Genomic DNA, 14,007 nt, shown 5'->3' with positions numbered 1-14,007 from the left:
GGAGAAGAATGTGAAGGAATAGAAAGTGCCTTTCACACACGCACTGCTACCCTGAAATTGTCCAGACATTACAATGAATGAGTGACTGCAAATATCTTTATCAGTTGGTCAGAGCATTTAAAAGACTTTATTCTGCCAGCTCCCAAGTGCCAAGTCTGTGTAAAATCCAAGTGAGCCTATGTGTGAATAGAGCAGATCATTCATTCTGAGATTTCATAGCAAATGAGTGAAGACGATAATGCTGTACAGAATGTACTGTAGCTGCTTCTTACTCTTTTCTGCTTTCCTGTACATATAGCTTTCCACTCTTTGGTTGATATGCATACATGTAGCATTGACATCAATGTAAAATCGTTATAATTGTCATCATTATAAATGAGTCCTCCTCCTTCTGCATACTAAACTAGGGGCCAGCCCTTGTCTAAGCCAAACAGACTAGTAGTTGAGAACACGTCTGACATGGACAATTTCCTTTTTTGAGCTACATGTGTGAAAGGGCCACTCCAGACAAAGTCCGGACCTGGTTCTCCGGACATTGTCTGTTGTTCATATGTGAATACTGCTACAGTGATAGAAAAAACAGAAAGAGTAATGTAATTCCAGAAATAATAGGGGGAAAGAGAGAACAAAAGAGGGAAGGACAGAAAGCATTAAAGTCAGAGATGCAAATGGACCACCATCTACCAACTACTTCTGAAAAAAAATGAGGAGCCAAACCACCAGAAAAAAATCTTGAACCCTCCAACCCAAATCACAAACAAATACAAAACATCAAGGCTAACAATTTAAGAATCAAAGAATGATGACTGTGGCAGCTGTGTGATGACTTATGACAGATCCTAAAGATATCAATTGGCATTTCAAAAATAGGTATTGTTTACTGTATTGGGACGGTCAACTCTTGATCTGAGTTTTTACAAGCTTAGGCCTCATTTCAACTGCATGGTAGCGTTTAGGTCGACTCGACTTGATTGGAATCATCCTTTTTTCCTTTTTTGTTGGCAAAAGTAGTGGATAGTATGATGTAACTGGTACTCTTATTGGTATCACCTCAGAGGAGGTTCCAAATGAGCTGAGCTACATATCGAGAATCAAGAACACACTCTGTAGACACATGTTGCGCTGAAGATGATGTCATGGCAGTTTCACGCACCATCATAATGATGATCAACTAAGACTGCTGCCTACATTGAGGAGGTACTATCTGCAGTGGAAAACCAAACTGAGAAAAAATCAAGTCAAATTGGGCCGTACGATGCAGTGGAAACGAGGCTAAAGAAAGATTATTTTATTGTTTTCAGCAAAACTTGATTTGTTTTTGCTGCTACACAACATCAGTCACAAAATTGTTTTCAGTCGGGGTACATAGACTACCTTGAACAAAGTGATTACATTTGTAACCCACCGGCTGTGGTTCAATAAAAGGACTATACAAATTAGCAAGGAAACAAAATCCAGTAATGTGGAAATACTCACAGCTGATTCCAAGAAATCTGATTGTAAAAGGTCATACAGCATAAAAAGACAGAAGCAGTGTTTTCAGTTGAACATCCAGTGTTGTCAAAATTGAAACCAGCTGGGATGTAATTGTTGTGTGAGTGGTCCAAATCAAAGAGGATAATTTCCACCCGAGTCACACCTCTCTTCTCCTAGAGCCAATTTAAATACCAAGTAACCCATTAAGCAAAGAAGTTTGTTTGTTTGGGGGTGGGGGGTGGGGGGGTGGGGGGGTGGTGGTGGTGGTCCTCCTTCTAACAACATTGAAAGTTTTTCTTATGACAACAATGAAAAGTTACACACTTTTTTCTAAAGAGTATAGAAAAGAAATCATTACATCTAGTGCTTTCAGTTATTCTTCGCATTCTCAAGGAGGAAGATGCTTTTTTTCGAAACATCTGTAGGTAAATAAAATGATATGAGACAAAAGGAAAAATGTTAGCTTCGGCAATAAGACAGTAAATGCTTAAATCTCTTCTGACAAAACCATATTGCAGAAAACAAGACAAAACTAATAACCCAAGATTACAAATCTTTCCATTAGACATGATTAGACATTGATAAATGTTGATGTTTGTAGATACAAAACATGTGAGGCAGATACAATAAGATACAATATGTAACTTCTCATCTTGAAGTTTTTTATTACCTTGCCATATCTGTTTAGTGGGCCACCTTTTGTGGCTTGAATATTTCTACAGGTAGTTCATAGTTTTTATGCATGCACGTTATCATGAATAGTATCAAATATTAGTAGTTGCCTTATACATATATTTCAGTAACAGTAATAGATAGTCACAGATTCAATAGCTTACATGTTATGTTATCAAATGGCTCAACATCAATACCAACGTTTTCTATATGAGAAGTTGTCAGAATGCAACTTCAGGACATTGTGAAGGAAAACAATTTGCTTGATAAAATCCAGCCTTTTTTTCTGGCAAGTTAAACTGTTAACAAATTTAAACCCAGGTCTATTTGGGGTTTAATTAACATTTGAATCATCTTTTTTTTGTCTCTTTTACTTCCTCTCTTTTTTCCTCTTCATCCTCACCTGCCTCCCTTTCTTCCCATTCTGTATGTCCTCTTTGTTTGTCTTCTTCTCTCCTCCTCCTCCTCCTATACCTTTTCTTTTGTCTTCCTCCTCTTCTTCTCTCTTCCTCTCCATTCAAATTTCAAACTGTTCAGGTCATTTAAGGACATGATGACTATTTCTTTATACTTTTTCTATATTTCATACTTAATAGAAGTATACTTACTTATAAATATTAAACGTTTAATAACAAAAAAATGTACAATGAAAAAATATACAATGGAAGTGAATCTTCAAATCCTCTTCAAACCCACCCCAAGTACTACTGCTTCAAATTAGTTTGAGCTACAGATGTCATTTAAACTTTGAACAGGTCACAAGAACTATTAAACTTGTATTTAACTTTTAGAAATCTTTTAGTAAGTTTAGTTTTATGCTTTTTTAGCTCCTTTTTTCAGATTCTATAATGGATGTGTATTGCGCTCATTAAGGTGAGTGACAGCACCTGTGATGCTGCACACTGAAGCTCTTCAGCCTTTCTGCTTTTTTCAATTCTTTTGTTACTTTTTCTTTCGTATTTTTTTCAATTTGCACTTCTCAGACACATTTTAAACAAAAATTGAGGAAATCTAGTCTTCTTTTAACTATTATAGCTTGTACTACTAATTTCAGCCACTCTCTGTCACATGCGTCCGTCCGTCTGTCTGTCACACACACTGTTCGCCTACAATCAACTCTGCCTTTTTTCTCTGCTCCTATTCCACCTTCCTCTTCTTCCTCCTCTTCCCCATTCTTTCCCTTCTTCCTTTTTGTCCTGCTCTCTGTACATCCTTAAATCCTGTTATACTTACTCCACTTTCAAGTTCTACCACTTCTATACACATCGAAAAATGTTTAACTTTTAAGATGTTCAGCTCCTGAACAACATTCATGGTTTCTACATTGAAACCAATATATTTTGCAATACTGCAATAAAAAATGTTGCGATACTGTCGTGGGACTGTGACGATATCTACATACACACACATCACATGGTTATTTTGCTTATAAAGTTAATGGATCTAACAAGAGAAATCAGTATAAATGCATTCTACTATCTCTCTATCAATGTATTGTTCTGTTTGAAAAGCAAAGGGCACAATCATACTAATCATGAAGATAGAATTTTGTTATCATGGGTCCAACCTGAATTCTCATAAGACCAGCACGACTCCGCCTCTGATTGGTTGGCTTCATTGGTTGTGTTCTCTCTGCTTGACTTAAACTATTAACTCACACAGTAGCTCTGGTTATGTCTGCTTTGGGTGGTGTTTGAGCTGTAGCAACACTTAGACCTCTTCACACCAACCTCTTCGGCCCCATTCCCGGTCTTCTGCTGCTCCTGTCTGGCTCACTCATACTCCAGAGCCACTCTTTGCTGCAAGACTGTCTCTGGGCTCGTTAGGTAGAGCAAACAGGCCTAACCCTAACAGCTGCGGTGCCTTGACAAACTGACACTCTTTAGAGGAAACAACTTAATGTATTGTATTTAATGCCAAATTTACAAGAAGCATGAATAATTTTGAATTTGTCATAGCAAAGTTTCGAAAGTTGGTCACTCAATAACTGAATGACATAGTTGAAAGTTAGCTGTTCACAAACAACTGCTGTGAAGATTGGCAGGTTAAGAGAGCACTAACATGTAGTTTGGATTATATTAAATCATATGAAAATCAGACAGCACGTAATCTATTTTGCCTGCTTGGTCACATGTGGCCCAGACCACCTCCAAATGTGGTCTGAGTAATTTGATCTCAAATGCATCCTCAATGCATCTTGGGATATTCACACCTATACCTAAAACTGTCCACTTGTGATCAGATCAGTCAGGACGCATGTTAATACCAAATGTGAACACCCTGTTATATTAGACACTGCAGACTTTCTAGGTACAGGGATAATTGTAACTGTCTTGACTTAGTAGTTTGCACTCTCCTGTGTGAGTAATACATCAAAACAGTTAGTAATAACATCGACTAGCTGATTAGCACGTTTTTAGTACACGGCCGAGGATTTCCTCTCAGCAGTATTCTTCTCACATCTTGTGCAGATACTGACAGTGGGAGGTCTTCTGGAGGCAGGCTTTGTTGAGGAGATCAAAGTGAGCATAAAATGTGTTCAGCTCATCCGGCAATGTGTGGCCTCACACATGGCGAAGGCGCTCCTGCTTTTGAAGCCTGTGACATTTTGAATTGCCTGCCGCATATCTCTAATGCTGTTGATGTTGAGATGAAGGTCTCTCCAGTGTCTGCTGTTGTCTCCTCTTTGCTTCCTTGAGGCTAGCTTTCAGTCTTGCTCTGGCAGTGTGGCATGCTTATTGTCACCTGACCAAAAGGCAGCTTTTCTTTATATTCCTCAAGATTGATGTTATTGATGTCTGTGCACTCATATATGCAGTATAATCTTTAAGGATTTATATAATACCTAACATGCTGTGACTCATTTGTTTTCATCGGGTATGGCAGAACACATTGTATGTTCACTATTGTATTGACTGGTGCATACATTCAGATGGTGTGACAATTTAAGACTACATTGCATAGCATACTTTTTAGTTTTTTCTCCGGAACTATATTTCCCTATTCTTACTCCGACAGTCAGATGGATGTTCTGAAAGTTTTAAGCCCTGTTCAGACCAAAGATTTGCAACGAGATGGGTTGAAACTTGCAACTCCTTGCAATGTGCCAGTCAGCAACATTCTGAAAACCTTAAAGTTCATATCAAAGCAACTAGACAAGAAAGTGTATCGTCTGTGGCATCTTAATATTTAAACAAGCATTGTGATAGTCAGTAACTTGCTAAAGTTGCATTTCTAGTATTGATGAAACAACAAAAGCAAAAGGTGTGTTTGTACTAAGTGTGTGCAATCTGAGAAAAGGAAAAGCAGTGAAGTTGTCAGTTTATCAGTAAATTTGCATCTTAAGGCTTGTTTCATACAGACATGGCTATTACAAATTACAGAGATGATTCTTTCTCATTAAAAAGTCTGCCATTTCAACGAGCTGACAGTTTGTAACTGACTTGACCGGCTGATTTTGCTATTAGGCACTAATTGACTGTTGAAACAGGGTTGAGTTCACACCACTGCAACTTTCCCCTGCTATGTTCTAAAACAGTTTAGTCTCGATGCGATCCTGGGTCTGAACTGGGCTTTAGTCTGAACAGGTTTTTACTAAAACTGTGTACACAGGTTAATGTTAATTAATCTGTCTGCCCTGTTTACCAACTGATGTGCAGACCGCTAAACCAATTGGAAGGTTTGTTATTCCATTCCCTTGATTTAGCAATCCATTTGAGCAGATTTAAATTTTTTTTCTGCCATGTCACATATATATACTCATATGTCCTAATACCTGCTCTCCCATTCCTTTCCCCTCATCTGCCATCAAAACATCTCTCTCCGACTCCCCTCTTCCCTTCCCATCTGGCTTCCTCCATCTCTCTTTCCATGAAATCAATTACTTTCCCATAAGTTTTCTCTCTTTCACACCTACCTGTATGGCTGTTTTCACTATGCTCTCCTGGGGATGCTAGTGGCAACAGCTGCTCATGTTGCAATGCTGTGGCAGGCCTACTGGGAATCCCTGCAGGGTTTGGTGAAGGTGAGCAGGACGATGGGGCTGATGATTCTGTTGTGGGTGGAGGTGGTCCAGTGCAAGATGATGATAAGCTGGTGTCAGCAGATGTTTCACCTCCTGGTTCTGACCTTCCTGCAGGCTCAGAAGGTCCTCAAGGCACTCCAAGAGTCGATGAGACCCAAACACTCTGCAGAAGAAATAACTGAAGTTAAATTTTAAAGCCACGGAGAACAAACAATGGGATTTGAGGAACTTAGTAACTGCTCTGCAAGCAGGCCCACAACAAAAGTACTAGGGAAAGACAGAAAAGAATTCCATCCACCATCCGTAAATGAATCTAGTACAAAGTAGCCTGCAGAGGTCTAAACAAGTTGGATTCCACTGTCAAACATTAGCCCTTAGATTCAGGACCAGGAGCCATTCCAACCAGCTTGGACCAGTTCTTAGCAGTTTTTTCAGTGGGTTGGGGCGCATTGTTCTGAGCCCACTTGCATAAAACAGACCTAGTCATTGACTTATATACTGTTTAACTTTAAGCCAAGCTTGTAGTGATGCACGGAGCAGGGGTTTTTTTTATACCCACACCCACCTAGCCTGTTAAGAGGATCATTTTTAGGGGTTGAGCCAACCCCTACCGCTCCACCCCTAAAATTGAGCCAGGTGACCAGATAGGGCCGAGGACGGGAGATTCAGCTGCAGCGGATCCCAGGCCAGCAAAGAGGTCTGCCCTTTAGTGTCAGAGCATACTACTACTGCAACTCTGCCCACAGCGCTAAACAAACAAAACAATATCCCCGGCTTGAAGAAACAAAATTGCTGCATTAAATGAAAGTCTGAAAAGCTTCAGTCAGAGATGCAGTTAAGGGAAGAATAAATATGTTGTATTCTGCTAATACCTTGAAGTCTAATTAGTAATTGAGGCAAGTTTTAACATTAATTTACTGAGACTGCAGTGCTATATTTCTTTTTGTCCGTTTTTTTTTAAGAGTTTCAGCTGCTAGTGCTCAATTGCTTATTGTTATTGGGGGTTACTTTGGGAGTAATGAATAATTCAACAGAAATGTTTATTAAATGAACATTATATATGTATGTATATACCTATATATATCCTAATTTTCTTGTGAGAAACTTGAAATGTCTTCTTCTAATACCTGATTTGTATAAATAAACTGAGATAATATTATGTATCATATTGTTTGTTACTAATTTATTTACTAACTGAATTGACTCTCTCTTCTTAGGGCTCTTTCCAAAAACAAATATTTTGCATCTTCAGCACAGAGCAAGCCCTGGGCCCTAAGAGAGCTGCACATCCACCAATTTAGAAATTTGCTCCTCTTCTGGGGTCGGTTACACCATCTGGTCTTTACCAAGCCTGGTCCTAACTGCTAAGTCCACCTTAGTTAAGACTGGTCTTTAGAATGGATTCTCCATCGGTTGTACCAACTAAACTTAAGCCTAGTCTTGAAGTAGAGAAGAAATGTAAGGGCACGTTTAACCGAAAATGTACAGTGTAAATTATAATTTTTCAGTGAAAAAATGCTGCAGTTTCTCAAACTCAAAGTAAATCTCCCATTTGTTGTTTCTCAAATACTGGAAACATGAAGACACATTGTTTACAATCTCCCACTGTCTTGCTAATGTGTAGCTAATCATTTCTAATTTGACAGCATCAAAAGGAGTATCAAAGAAAAGTAATGGGCAATTTGCCGACATTGAGATTCTTATCTCTATGTTGGCAAATTACCATTACTGTCTTGTTCCCTCACATACTATGGTCGTTTGGTGAGGTAGAATCCAGAATCAAGGATTCAACTCCTGAGTGCTCCAGCTTGTCCCTCAGAGTGAGAGCCAGAAAAGGGTCCGCTATTCACTGATGGTGACAGTCGGCGGATACATTTTTAGATTAACTGATAGAAACATGTAAAAAAAAAAAAAAACTCACGGATGTCAAAGTCATGATGTGTACTGTCACGCCTCTTTTGGTTCCGCAGCACCGACGTGCTGTATGAACCGACACACTGGTGCGGCTTTACGCCGGTGCTGCTTGGTTCAGTGTGAACAAACAAACGCAACGTAAAGTAAACAGTAAACAGTCTGGGAGTTGGGTTCCATGTGGCTAGAGATGGTTTTAAGGCCTCTCCAGACTCCGCTGGCATTGTTCTGCTGCAGCTGTTCTTCCATCTTCCTCCTGTAGATGTTTTTCCCCTCCATGAACTTCCTCCTCAGCTCCCTATGCACAGCCTTCAGCTCCTCCTTATTACCTGATTTAAAGGCCCTTTTTTTCTCCTTGAGGAGAGCCTTTATACGCTGCCATCATGAGAGCATGCGAGAACTCTCTTGGTAGATAGTAAGGCCTCATGCTAATGGCTAACAGCTTGATGTCCTTACAGCTACTTTTTTCCTTGAGAGTGATGTGCCCAGCCCACAGTATCAGGCTCTATGAATGCTTTAACTTTGCATCTTAGGTAGTCACTAGCTCACTAGCTAACTTATATTACATACATTTTAGTTTATGTATGTTCATTTGAAATTCTACAATATTTTGATAATGTTATAGGGTGTGTTTTTAAATTCACTTATTTCATTTTCCAAAAAAATATCTGGGCTGGTGTATCATAAGTGCTACTAGTACAACAGTTTACATCTCTTTCACAGACTAATGTCGGCAGGTAGAGGTCAACCATCTTTCTGATAGGATAGCAAGTCAGATGAGGATTGAAGACGTTACCAGCTGCGACAGCCTTCTCTGTGTGTGACATTATGGCAAAATGTGATCCTGGAGACACTTATTGTTGTAGGAACTTACTCAGAAGTAGGGCTGTCAACGAATATTCTAAATTCGAATATATATTTGAATATTTAAAAAAAACAGCGGCTGCTTTGCGAGTGGGCGCACTGCATGACGGGTCAGGGACAGGTCACTTGCACAGCGTCACTCACTGCTGAAAGTGAGATGCGACAAAAACTGTGGCAGATGCAGATGGCAGAGAGAAAAACGAATCGGCAGAAAGTTCAGAGCCCAACTCAGCAGCAGAGAGACTGGTTTGGACTCCAAGCAACCTAAAAAGCCCCATTTGGAAATACTTTGGATTTTGGTCAGTAGACGGCAAAAATGCGGAGCCTCGAGATAAAGTTGTATCCAAGCTGTGTAAGCTACAGTTAGCTTACCATTCCACCACTAGCAACATGAGGGGAGTTTGCGCATAGAGAGAGAGGGGGGCGAGTGAGAGAGAGGTCTACGGTCCTAAAAGTTTTACGGTATAGGCCATTAGTTCATTTACTTATTTTGTAATGTGTAGGTATGTTTACAAAGACATGTTAAAACTAAAAAAAAAAAAAACCTATACAAGTAGTTATGTCTCGTTGTATTAGTTTGTCCTCCTGTTATTGACATAATGCGCAAATCTAGATATTCCAATGGTTCGAACCTATGTGTTTTTTTTAGAGGGAATATTCGAACGTCATTTTGGAGCAATTTTGACAGCCCTACTCAGAAGTGATTTTGAGTATTTTGCCAGGTGTTTAAATGTCTGCCTGCCTGCCTATTTTAGCATCACAAATGTACAGGATGCATCGGTGTAAACTTTACAGGTATGTAGTCAAACTCAAAAAGAAGATAAACAGATCACATAGACAAACAGCAGGGAAAACTAGAAACACATTTCTTTCACATTTTTCCACATTTTATCTGACTGTTTGATATTGTGTTTAGCGATTTGATTTATTTAAAAGCAGTAGTTGGTTTGTCTGTAAAAAAGTTGATTGTGTATCCCTGTTGTAAACAACTGCTCCACTTAAAAATATTTCATTTGTTTGATTACAATTGACTTTATGCTTTCAAATAAGCTTTTCAAATCAAGAGAGAAGACAGTGCTCGAATGAATGACCAAATACTGGGTATAAAAAATAAAAGCAAATATACTTAATCTAAGTGAAAAGTAGAGGTGTGGAAATTTCTCCATTATAAAATGCATCACGATGCGAACGTGGAAGATTCTGCATCGATGCAGAGACGGAGCATAATCGAGAGTCTGCCGCTGATGCTGATTGTTGATTGTCCGGCCTCAGCGGGTCAATAAAGTTACGTTGCATCTTTGCTGCCATGCTTTGAACTGTTGGCGCACATTAGGCTAGGTTACTTATGTAGGAGGTATGTCGGATGGAGGCAGAGATCATCTGCGAGTGATAAAAAAACTTGCTGAATATTTTTTTAAACAGACATCTCGGGGGCACATTTTATGAACTGGTTTGGACTTCTGCCTCACAACAATTACTAATAACATTAGCCATTGTCACCTGAAGCTAACATCTGCAGCCATAAATAATAACTGTTACAGCAAGCCCAGCTAATCAGCCAAGATCTGAGGAGGCGCTGTCAGCTTTGCGTCCAACTCTGAAAGAGGTGTGTGCAGCACAATCAATAAATGCCTTATCTTAAAGCTGCCATGTGAAAACAATATTATTGTAGATTACAACAAACGTGTAAGGCACTGCAGATGGATAAATGTTTTGTTTTTGTAATGTTAATGTATTGAAAAGATGCAGCTTTTATTTTGTAGACGGCTGTAGTCTGATTATTGGAAGGTCTTTCTGAATAAAAGGGGAATTTAAATGATGAATAAGTAGCCAAGTGCAGTAATATAGATCATTGATGGATGGAAGCATCACAATGCAGATGGAATCATAATTTCCATTGTGTTGTGGAAGAATATTAAGTTGATAAATATAGAAATAATATAAAAGTCAAGATAAAATGAAAAATGCCTTTTTAACAATTTTCATTGTGCACCTATATAACAAATGGCAAAATAATAATTCTGTTCGTTTTTATAGTGGTTTACGGAGTTTAGCTGCAGTTAGACAGCTTGCTTGAGTCATACAGCTAACATTAATAGCAGTGCTATTAGCTTACCAAAATTAGGCCCCAGGTTACCAGGAGCCAAACCAGACAAGAAAATCACCTTGATAGTGTATTCCCTGTTGTCAGATTGGCAGCGGTCAGTCTCAGATGCTGCATTATGTCCCACTCTTGCCATGGATGGCCAGCCCTCATATCCCTTAATCAGTCATGTTCAATGGGAGCTCCCGGTGACCCGGTCAGACAGCGTCGGCTACTTTGACATGTAGCTGTATGGTGGGGGGAATAATTTACATTCAGCGCCCATTCTACTGGCTACAATAAATGCCAGTCAATCACTTTGACAGTTTTTACAGGAAACGTTAATATGTGGAAACAAATAACACTTATGAGATATTTCCTGGGAACTTTAAATGAAGATTAAAAAAAAATTTTTTTTTTAATTAATAGATTCACCAAGGAGACCCATCTTGCATCCAAGTTTTGTGGAAATCCATTTAATAGTTTTTGTGTAATCCTGATGACCAACCAACCAACAAATAGACACGGGTGACAACATTCTAGAATAGGTTTACATGCTTCAATGTTAAATAACTCGTACTGTCGATTGGTGCAACAACTATTCACCCTGATAGTAAAACATCATGCTGATTCCCAGTTAGTCTGATTTCTTAAAAATCTTGAATTTTGAAATCCGGGCCTGTATACATAAAGTGTCTCAGTACTCAGAGATGGTCCTAGTAACAGGACCAACTCCTTTGTGCAGCCCTTAAGAGAGATCTTAAGATGAAAATCTGTTAGGAGTAGGGAGGAGGATTTTTAAGAGCCTGAGGAGTTTCTTAAGCAGAGGAGAACATGGTGGAAAGACAAAGAGGAAGGAGAAATAATGAGTTAATGAAATACTACAGGTTAGATGGTGCAGGGATAATGTTTGTGGTCCATCTCATAAGAGATGTACTCACATCTCCAACCCAACCCAACAATATAACAGCAGAACCTAAAGTGATCACAACATCAAGATATTTGGCAACTATAAAAATAAATATACAGTTGCAATCAAAATTATTCAATCCCCACTGCAAATTGGGTTTATTGGCAAAATGTACAAACTAGCAGCTGTTTGCAATAAACAAATCAAACAAGAACAATTTAAATAGCTCAACACAACTAATATTACAAGTGGTTTCTCCAAATTCAACACAAAATGCCACCTTTAATGACTACTGCAGTCAAAATTATTCAACCCCTTCATGTCAAGCATCTTTAGTACTTAGTAGAGAGCACTTTTGCTGTTATGACCTGTTGCAAACATGTTGCATACACCAGACACCAGCTTGGATAAAATCCTTGTAATTTGTCATAATTTAATGTCATAATGTCATTTGAAATATTAGTTTTATTTAACTATTTAAACTGTTCTTGTGTAATTTGTTTATTGCAAACACCTGAAAAAAATTACATTTTGCCAATAAAACAAAAATGCAATGGGGGTTGAATAATTTTGATTGTAACTGTACATATATATGATTTAAAAATGTAAAATTACAACAGGAATTTCTGACTAAACTTTCTATCACTAAAGTGATCACACATTACAACTATTACAACTCAACCTTGGTCTCCCTCTTATCATATAACCCTTGTCACTGGTGCGCTCCCTTTAATATGGTTTTACACTTGTTATCAAATGGACTAAGTAGGCCTCCTGAAATGACCTGCATGATAAATACACACCAGCAACAACTATCAGCATGTCAATAGGTTATGTAAGTAGGTAGTATTTTGTAGGCTTCTTTTTCAGAATGTCTTACTAGTTATTCAACAGAGAAATACATTACATCAAATAAAGCTCATTATTACACCATGTCTTGATAGAGACTAAATTCTATGATGAGGCCTATCCATTTCACTGTACATTCTCTGCCCATTTTCACCAAGAGTGCATTTTTATTTCTTATTTTTTAGAACAACCAATCACAGCTTTTAAAAGAACACACGACAAATGGTCTCAACACTGCCTCCTCATTAAGATAAAGTTTAGCGGATCAGGAAATCCACTAACCAATTGCATGCAAGTTAAGCCAACCCACGTGATGCTGCTCAGCAAATCAAATCTGTGCATTCCAGGCGATAAACTTTGAGACTCTGAATACAGACAGATGAAAGAGGTGAAAAGCGAGTGACAGACGGAAAGACGAGTGAGCAATACAGGGAGAGAAGACAGAGAGATGAGTGAGCGATACAGGGAGAGTAGACAGAGAGACGAGTGAGCGATACAGGGAGAGAAGACAGAGAGACAAGTGAGCAATACAGGGAGAGTAGACAGAGAGACGAATGAGCGATACAGGGAGAGAAGACAGACAGACAAGTGAGCAATACAGTGAGAGAAGACAGAGAGACTAGTGAGCGATACAGGGAGAGAAGACAGAGAGACGAGTGAGCGATACAGGGAGAGAAGACAGAGAGACGAGTGAGCCAGAGACAAAAAATAAAAACACATGGCGCTCTCTAAGAAGAGAAAAGTGGACAGCGAAAACAGAGCTTTCAACCCAGAATGGACAGACTCATTCATGTTCCTTCTTCCCACTGGAAGCACAAAACCAGTCTGTCTCATATGCTCCGAGACCGTGGCACTCATAAAAAGTGTCAATGTGAAATCATCTAAATTATTAGCTTACAAATTAAAAAAGCAACAGGCAGAAAATACAATTCATAAAATAAGGGACCCCATTACCAACTCTACACACTACAAAATAAAAGATATCCAACAAACCTTTGAAACGTTTTATACAAATCTATATACCCAACCCAGAACGGATGGAGAAGTGATGGAAGCTTTTTTAAAACTCATAAAATTACCCAAAGTGAGCGATAAACAAAATAGGTTTCTAATTGGTGAAATTACAGATGAAGAAATTAAAAAGGCAATATAACATTCAAAGACAAACAAAGCGTCAGGGCCAGACGGATTTCCGGCAGAGTGGTACAAAGAGATGAA

General features: G+C 38.8%; 1 protein-coding gene across 2 annotated transcripts in view; it reads right to left on the bottom strand.

Annotated features, from left to right (window-relative positions):
- amot (angiomotin) overlaps positions 1 to 14,007 on the bottom strand; it is a 152,900-nt gene that overhangs the window by 96,204 nt on the left and 42,689 nt on the right. Inside the window, exons 2-3 of one of the 2 annotated variants that reach the window (XM_073479540.1) lie at positions 6,065 to 6,335; positions 1,835 to 1,895 (exon numbers count right to left, since the gene is read on the bottom strand). In XM_073479540.1, the coding sequence (XP_073335641.1) occupies positions 1,835 to 1,895 (61 nt within the window). In that variant the 5' untranslated portion in view covers positions 6,065 to 6,335. The remainder of the gene's footprint in view (positions 1 to 1,834; positions 1,896 to 6,064; positions 6,336 to 14,007) is intronic. The other variant, XM_073479541.1, reaches the window with a different exon arrangement.

The sequence above is a fragment of the Pagrus major genome, chromosome 13 (assembly GCF_040436345.1).
Source record: "Pagrus major chromosome 13, Pma_NU_1.0".
Classification (NCBI taxonomy): Eukaryota; Metazoa; Chordata; class Actinopteri; order Spariformes; family Sparidae; genus Pagrus; species Pagrus major.
This window is presented reverse-complemented; position numbering and strand designations above follow the sequence as displayed.